Source organism: Phragmites australis, chromosome 3 (assembly GCF_958298935.1).
Source record: "Phragmites australis chromosome 3, lpPhrAust1.1, whole genome shotgun sequence".
Lineage (NCBI taxonomy): Eukaryota > Viridiplantae > Streptophyta > Magnoliopsida > Poales > Poaceae > Phragmites > Phragmites australis.
This window is the reverse complement of record NC_084923.1, coordinates 28,210,182-28,218,575: the sequence shown is the minus strand read 5'-3', so window position 1 is coordinate 28,218,575 and position 8,394 is coordinate 28,210,182. Positions and strand designations below refer to the sequence as shown.

At 41.4% G+C, this 8,394-nt stretch overlaps 1 protein-coding gene across 1 annotated transcript; it reads left to right on the top strand.

Moving 5' to 3' along the window:
* The first annotated feature begins 1,121 nt into the window (after positions 1-1,121).
* On the top strand, positions 1,122-6,641 carry LOC133912762 (thymidine kinase-like). Its single transcript, XM_062355666.1, has 4 exons — positions 1,122-1,692; positions 2,381-2,525; positions 5,889-6,010; positions 6,160-6,641. The coding sequence occupies exons 1-4, from the start codon at positions 1,412-1,414 to the stop codon at positions 6,419-6,421; spliced, it is 810 nt and encodes a 269-aa protein (XP_062211650.1). The 5' UTR covers positions 1,122-1,411; the 3' UTR covers positions 6,422-6,641.
* The last annotated feature ends 1,753 nt before the right edge of the window (positions 6,642-8,394 follow it).

The following is an 8,394-nucleotide window of genomic DNA, read 5'->3' as shown; positions in this document are numbered from 1 at the left end:
GGTAAGGCAAATGTGGTTGCTGATGCATTGAGTTAGAAGGCTCAATGTAATTGTCTCTCGCTATAGTCTAAAGTCACCACGCTTTGTGATGATTTTTGAAGGCTCGGACTCGAGATAGTTTCAGAGGGATTTTTTTTCCAAACAAGAAGATCAAATGCACCCTCCTGGATTGAACTAAGGAAGCTCAAAAAGATGATAAGGGCATGGCCCGAATTTGAGACAAAATGAAGGAAGTCAAGTATTATCCATTTACCCGAGGAGTACCAAGATGTACTAAGACCTCAAGTCCAGATTTTTGTGGACCCGCATGAAGGGTGAAATCGCTTGATATGTCATTGAGTGTGGTGTTTGCTGGTATGCTCTTGCCCTTACCTATTCCCTCTTGGAAATGGGAAAAGATCAGTATGGATTTCATTACTGAATTACCTAAGACCTCTTGAAGGTATGACTCGATTTGGGTCATTGTGGACCGACTTACAAAGTCAGCGCACTTCCTCCGTGTGAAGACTCGATATAAAGCCAAGGACTATGCGAAGCTATATCTCACTCAAATTGTTTGCCTTCATGAAATTCTGAAGAAAATCGTCTCCGATCAAGGCACTTAGTTCACCTTTTATTTTTAGAAGAGCCTTCACGAAGCTATGGGCCCATAGCTCTCCCATAGCACAACTCGTTATCCCCAAACTAATCATCAAACTGAGAGAAAAAATTAAATTCTGGAAGACATGTTACGAGCTTGTGCTTTCACATATGGAAAGAAATAGGAGATTTTCTTACCATTTGTTGTGTTCTCCTATAACAACAACTATCAATTAAGTATTGAAATGTCATCATTCGAAACTCTCTATGGTCGAAGATGTCGAACGCCGTTGAATTTGTCCGAGCCTAATGAAAGAGCTTTTCTAAGCTGGATTTGATCAAAGAGGTAGAAGAGCATGTTCTGACTATTCACAAGTGTCTCCTCACGAATCAATCTCGTTAGATGAGTTATGCGGATCGTCGCCGAAGAGAACTCATGTTCGTTATTAAAGATTTTGTATATCTCAAGACCCTGGCGCCAATTTTCCTCTGACATGGAAAATAAAGAAGTAATAAAAAAGAGAAAACCCATAAATAGCCAGGCCGCGGCCCCCTCTATCTCCTTCGTCCTTCCCCTGCCTTCGCCTACGCCGCCTCTCTATTCCCTCCAAAAACCCTAGCAAAACCACTCCCCAAATCCCCATTTACCTCAACTCCACTTTCCCTCTCCTGAACTTCGAACCAATGATGCGCTCCACGTTGATTGGAGAAACGCTCCAATTTTGAAATCTCCGGTCCGACCGATCTCACCTACCCAATTTATATTCTCTAAAAAATTCAAAAAAAAAAAATCGCAGCCCACCGCAATCCCGTCCACCCTACGAATTCCGCCATGAGATCCCTCCTCGCCGCCGCCCCCACCTTCCTCCGCGCCAGCGCTTTCCCTTCGCTGCCGCCTCCCTACTCTCTACCTTTCCGCCCGGGTCGTGCCGGTAACATGCTGGGCGCGGCGAGGTCGGTGTCTGCGGCGGCCATGTCGCGAGGCAGCGACGGTGCGGCGATGGAGGTCCGGGCAGCCCAGTCCGGCGAGATCCACGTCATCGTTGGACCCATGTTCGCCGGCAAGACCACCGCTCTCCTCCGCCGGGTCCAGGCCGAGGCCGGCAACGGAAGGTACAAAACGCCAGCGACGCCGCGCCTTTTCCTTTGTGCTTGCTTGTTTTGCTGACAAGGTGGGCCTGCCTGCCAGTGACCCCTTGCTCTCCCGGGTTTTGGCTAAGACGTCGCAGAAGGTTTGGCTAAGAAAATATCTTTGGTGAATATTGTATTTAATGTCAGGCTATTACTGCAACTTCTGAACTTATATTGTCAAAAGTCTCGCACTGGAAGCTGTGAATTTGTTGTGGTCTTTAAGTGATGACATCGTCCATAATCTTAGTGTATGATGTACAGAAAATCGCATAAACTCAACTAGTCAGGAGGGAGCAGGTAGTTAAGAGCAATAGCTGTCAGAAATGAGCTTCTTGGGTAGGCTAAGATGCCTGTTGTTTTCTGGTCTCCCAAATTTCAGGTACTTGTTCAGCCAATGTGCGGGTCAGTTGAAAATTGAAGTTAGCTCGTTAGTTTGACCATTCTCTAGGCAGTTCTGGAAGAGTTTGATATGATATCATGCTATGTGCAGAAAAGGTTCCATGTTCTGGATTGCTGGCGAGTTGAAAACTGTGTTCGGAAATGTAGTTCTAAAAGTGTATCACATATATGTGAAAAAACTGAAAATTGGTTGTCTGACTTGGTTGTCTGACTGCTTTTTTCTGTTGGATTAAACTTGGTTATTTCTGACCGTTACACACTGCCATAATAGGAGTGTGGCACTCATAAAGTCTGACAAGGACAATCGCTATGGATTGGATTCTGTTGTGACTCATGATGGTACAAAGATGGGGTGCTGGGCCTTATCAGAGCTGTCAAGTTTCCATGAAAAATTAGGAATTGAGGCCTATGATAAGGTTTGGTTAAACACATTTTCTCTTATTTTACATCCCTATCTACTATACCATGAACTCTATTACCATGCATATATTTTCTAAGAGTTCAGATTGGTGCTTCAAGCATCATACTTGCTGTGCCCATCTGTCTTATTTTCTTGAACATGAGTTCTTGAGAACCATGATAGGAAGTTGTGCTGGTGGTGCGTCACTTGACGTTACATCCTCATTACTCAAATTTAGTGCTCTTAGGAGACAGCCTGCAGCTGCAGAAATCTGGTGATATCTAAGAATGCAATTATTTGCTTACTGGTTTGGGTGTGTTATACAATCATTTTGCAGTCCTTGTTGGCTTCCTATTGGCGATCTAATATAAGTCTAGAACATATTAGTTGTAATGTTTCAGTACAGTTTTTTCTTCAAACTGAAAAACCTTCTGATGATATAATTCTTCAGCATGACCACATGGACCACATACAAAAGGAAGTGAATATCATTCAAATTTAAGAACTTATTGATGTCCTATTCCTTGAAAAATCCCTCAAGGAGGTGGGAATGAAACGAAAATGACAACTTCCACTCCCCCTGCGCACTAAGTTGGGAAGGGGATAGAAAGGCATACCCCAGGGGGAATAGTCCTATTGGCACCCCTATTTTGCAATGTCTGATGGCTCATTCTTCTCATTGCAAAATATTACACTTATCATTTATCATAAATTTGGACAACATGTATATATTAGAAGCACTTTCCTCTCTAAAGATATAATATTGGGAACACAAATATGGAAATGGAGTCTAGTTCTGTGTTTTTCCTTATTTGCTAAGTACTTTCATTTAGACAAATAGAGATAGAAACAATTGTTCTGACACCTGATATAGTTGTACGTAGATTGAAGATCGAATACCTGACTAAACATGTCTACTGGGACCCCTCTTTGTAGAAAGCTGTTTGGAAGAGCTAAAGATTTTATGTATTTCACAAGCTCTTCCCCACTCAATGTTGTGGATTTTGAACAACTTTCTCTAGTCATATATGCATAAGATGCCATGAGATTATGAGAAACTTTGCACCTAGGTCAGATTTAGGCTTGCAAAAGTTGCGCCATGGTAGATAAACTCATGGCTTTAAATGGTTGCCGCATAGTTCCGCTAGGTGGCATCTTGGTGCCACTCTCCTGCCAGTGCCTACTCATCCCTTATCCTGCCTGATCATTTGCGCCACCTTGTCGCCCACTTGTGGGCCTTGTTGCACTCAGTATGTGTGTGATAGAGTGGGCTTTCTGTAAGAAAAGGAAAAAAAATATTCATACGCTAATAGTGGCAGATATAGTCAATTTCAGGCTCATGTGTAGCATATCAAAGGCATATCCTGTAAGCTGGGTTAGAGAAGTGGCATATTGTCAGTTTTCCTTTCTATGTTTTCTTTTCATGTGGATGCTTTAGGTATGATGGGTGAGTTGGCTATGTTCTATTTGCTTAGTTTTTATTCTAGTACCAACGTTAGCCTTCCACTTTTAATAATTTCGAGTAACATTTGCAACTATGTTGGATACATGATAAAATTGTTGCAAATTTGACCACTGATGTATATAAAATTATGAGGAGATTTCAAAAACCTACAACTATTTTGACATATGTTGCGGAAAACTACAATTTCTGGTGCCAATTTCAAAAACCTACAACTATTTTGACACACGTTGCAAAAAACTACAGTAGGTGGGCTCACGGTGAGAAAATTATAGTTTTTTGCAACGTGTGTCAAAATAGTTGTAGGTTTTTGAAATGAGCACTAGAAGTTGTAGTTTTTTTTGCAACATGTGTCAAAATAGTTGTAGGTTTTTGAATTTACTCTAAAATTATCTGTCATTGACCACATGAAAAAGAAACCGGTTCATTTGTTGTCAAAAGTGCATTTAATTTGTAAGCTTTTCCTTACATATAATTAGAAAACTAATGGTCAGAGTTTTGGTGATCACACGTTATGCAAAATGATATTCATTTATAAAGAAAGGTGGCAATTCATTAGCCTGCAAACTTGCTGTCATGTCCAGCCCGTCAAGGCCCATATGAGGAAGGAACGAACAACACCAAACCCACCTAGGGCCGGTGCACTGTTTTTGCTGGGCTCAGGGGTTGATTTGTTAGAGATGATTAGATTAGTTTGTTTCCTTAATTTTAGATATTTGTTCCTTAACCATCAAGTCATCCCATCTATATAAGGATGGATTGTATCGGTTTTCATTAAGCAAGAAATATATCAGAGTCCTTAGTGTCTCTTCTATCCCTGCCTTGCGTTGCGGCCACTGGGCATCGGCGTGGTCCTGCTTGGGTTCAGGGCCATCTAAAGTATGCCCGTGACACTTGCACTCATCATATTTCCTGTTTACTGTGGGGTATCAGCAAAAGAATGGAAATGATTGTCTCGATACTGCTGAATAGTTAATCAGATGCTCGCTTCTCTCTAAAATTTTACATTTTTGACCCTCCATTGTTTCCATGATTCATCATTTGCCATTAGTCTCAATCATAATATGTTTGTAGAAAGTGGTAGAGGTTATAACATTAAGGTGTTTTTTGGTTGGTGAATGATATCATAAATTTCATGTGTAATCTGAATATTTGGCTAGACATTATTGAAAATTGACAGCACCTCCTATGGCCATGAGTTCGTGATTGACTCTACTCTGGTGTTTTTGGTGCGATAAGTCAACTTTTGGAAAAAAAAAATCAGTGGGAATTGGCTGTTATTGGGAACCCCATATATTGGCTTGCTCAGTTCTAGGGTGAGGTGACCTTTGGATGATCCTATGTGTACATTGGAGTTTAGATATTTCTGAAATGTTTAATCTTGAAAAACGCAAGGTAAATAAAACAAAAGCTGGCTGGAAAGTTCTAGAACCTTACAAGTTTCAAGGGTGAGGTGACCTTTGGATGATCCTATATGTACATTGGAGTTTACATATTTCTGAAATGTTTAATCTTGAAAAACGCAAGGTGAATAAAACAAAAGCTGGCTGGAAAGTTCTAGAACCTTACAAGTTTCAAGGCACCTGAAATGCTGATTACAAGTCCATTTAGTTGCTCAGTTTAGTATCTTAACTAAATACCTAGTATTATACCAACTTTGTTTAACAAATTACTCTTCTTGCTTGATCCTAGAAAAATACTCATTTTCTGTATCAAGCTTCCTTTGTATTTGAGGCACGTAATCAGCAGTTCATCACCCCACTGTTTCATCGATGTGGGATATGGCCTGGAAGACGTCTCACCAAGATACCTAGCCAACAGTCTTATTAGTTATTATGCACGTGGCATGGCTATGGAAATAGGCCCTCTTGTTCTCTAGGCAATCTGTAGGTTTCTTACTGAAATTGGTTCCCGCAGGTAGATGTTATCGGTATTGATGAAGCCCAGTTCTTTGATGATCTTTACAATTTCTGCTGCAAAGCTGCAGACCGTGATGGAAAAATTGTAGTCGTTGCAGGGCTAGATGGTGACTACAAAAGGTACTCACTGAATTGGAGTTATTCGCTTTGATTTGACCAGGTTCTCTGAGCTATACATACCCAAATAATCCTGGATTGTTTGGATGCAAAATACTTTTCCAGATTGAATTTTGTGCTAGCATTTGACTTGGTGATCGTGGTTTTGGCAGGAAAAAGTTTGGCTCGGTTCTGGATATTGTTCCCCTGGCTGACTCAGTCACCAAGCTAACAGCACGCTGTGAGCTGTGCGGTTGCAGGGCGTTCTTCACATTGAGGAAGACACAGGAAACCAAGACCGAACTAATTGGAGGAGCTGATGTGTATATGCCTGTGTGTAGGCAACACTACATGGATGGGCAGATTGTTATGGAGGCCACAAGGATTGTACTGGACCTTGAAAGATCCATTGCGACGACACAAGTTCTGAAATAGGTCAATAGTCGACTTCTGTATTCAAGTTTGCAGTGTGTGTAACATTTAATCATTATAGGCATCCGCCTAATTATCATAGTTGGTGGAAACCTAATGAAATTGGGATGTGCTACGGTGCTACCAGTTGATATTAAGTCTTTGGCACGAGATACAATTTGAGCAGATTGTAAATATTAAGCTGTTTGGATATTAAGGTGATCATTTATCTCTTTTACCTTAATAGATTGCAATTGGCATTTAGTCTCTTCTTAGGTAATCAGAGGTGCGAACTGAGCAATAACTTGGTCGGTACAATCTACAGTTGATTGACTGCCCATCTAGACTTGAATCCGGATGAGTACCTCCTTAAATGGTAATTAGAGGTTGATAGACTGTCCATCCAGACTCGGTACTCTTAAGACAAAGCAAGTGAGACGTTTTCTCCTGTGGTCGAGGGTTTTTTTTTTTAAAAAAGTTTAGAGGTTCAGAATTGCTATTTCACTGAAGGGGTGTACATTTATGTCTAACCTGTCAATATTAAAGATCTAAATGTCTGTAATATCTGTATATAATATCAGTTTTTATATCTAGTCGATATGCTTTAATAATAATGGAGGTGACTAGTCTCCGTCTGAGTTCTATCAATCCTTTGTTCTTAAAGTCTACAGGGAAAAGTTCCTATAGGATTCAAATCCTACAAATTTCTTCCACAAATCCTATGTTCGAAGGGGCCCTGAGTATCGTTCCATTGACAGGAAAAACACCTTTTGTTTTTTCTTTTGCTACCTAGCAAAGACACTAGCTTTCCCCTTTGTGATTTTTACTCCGCGCCTCTCTCTTGTGCAGCGCCTTCACAAATTCATATCCATCAACTGGATGTCTGGATGTGGACTGATTCATGTTGGCCCATTGCCTTTCCCCTTTTCCCACTACTCTCGTCATGTTCACTAGGTTTCTCTTTGTCCTCAATGATGCCATTGCAGAAACGGAGCTTCGACAAAATTTCAGAGCATGCTTTGAAGCAGCCTATGGCAAAGTTGAAGGAATAATAGCAGCAGAGATCAAACTCTCAAGAGGCAACAACAATGGCAACATAGGTCAAAGTTCTACTACAACCTACACCAGCGGTGAATAATAGTTCAAGCTAGCAAAATGATGGTGCTCTCATTCCTGCCTTATAAAAGCTTCAATCTACAAAAATAGAACTACTGATGACAGGTGTGGCCTACAACTGACTTGATTTCAGACTGGCTGAAGAGCAAAGAGATATCTATTTTACAGCAAATTCCTCTTAGAATAGCCTACCGCTCTTTATAGGTTTAGTAATGCTACCTTGAGCTCTTTACAGGTTTAGTAATGCTACCTTGAGCTCTTTATAGGTTTAGTAATGCCACCTTGAGCCCAACGAGTGTAATACTTGGAGCGAGTAACAGAGGACAGAAGATATAAACTCTTTCTTTCCTTTCTGGCATAGTTTTGTCTGACCCCAGTTGTTGTAGTAGATTGTCAGTGGCCCATTTGTTAGTGTTGTAATATTAGTGTTCTAACCAGTACAACACGTGCCAAACTTCAATTGAGAATACTGAAGACAAGGGTGATCATCTAAAAAAAGGGAAATGCTAAAATCTAGTGGAGTGTTTAAGCCATCCTCCACATCTGAATTTTTGCCTTCCCCTCCCTTCTCCTTCTTCTCCAAACCCATCAAGCTTTTAGGGTAGGGTTTGGGGTTGTCAGGTAGGGACTCACTGGAGGACTGCGGTGGCATGCTTGCAAGCGGAGGTGATGGTACGTAGACAGGGCGGCAAGGTGGCAGGGGCATCATCTGCCTGGTAATGGAGGACCACAGGTGGGTAGGGCTGGGGCATGAGCATCAAATGGATCACCCATCGGAGACGTGTTAGTGTGGTGGTGACGACCGTGGCAGATTCGGCGACACAGAGCCAATAGAAATGATGAAGGACTACGGGGTAGGGGCGAAGGGTCAATGAGGAAGT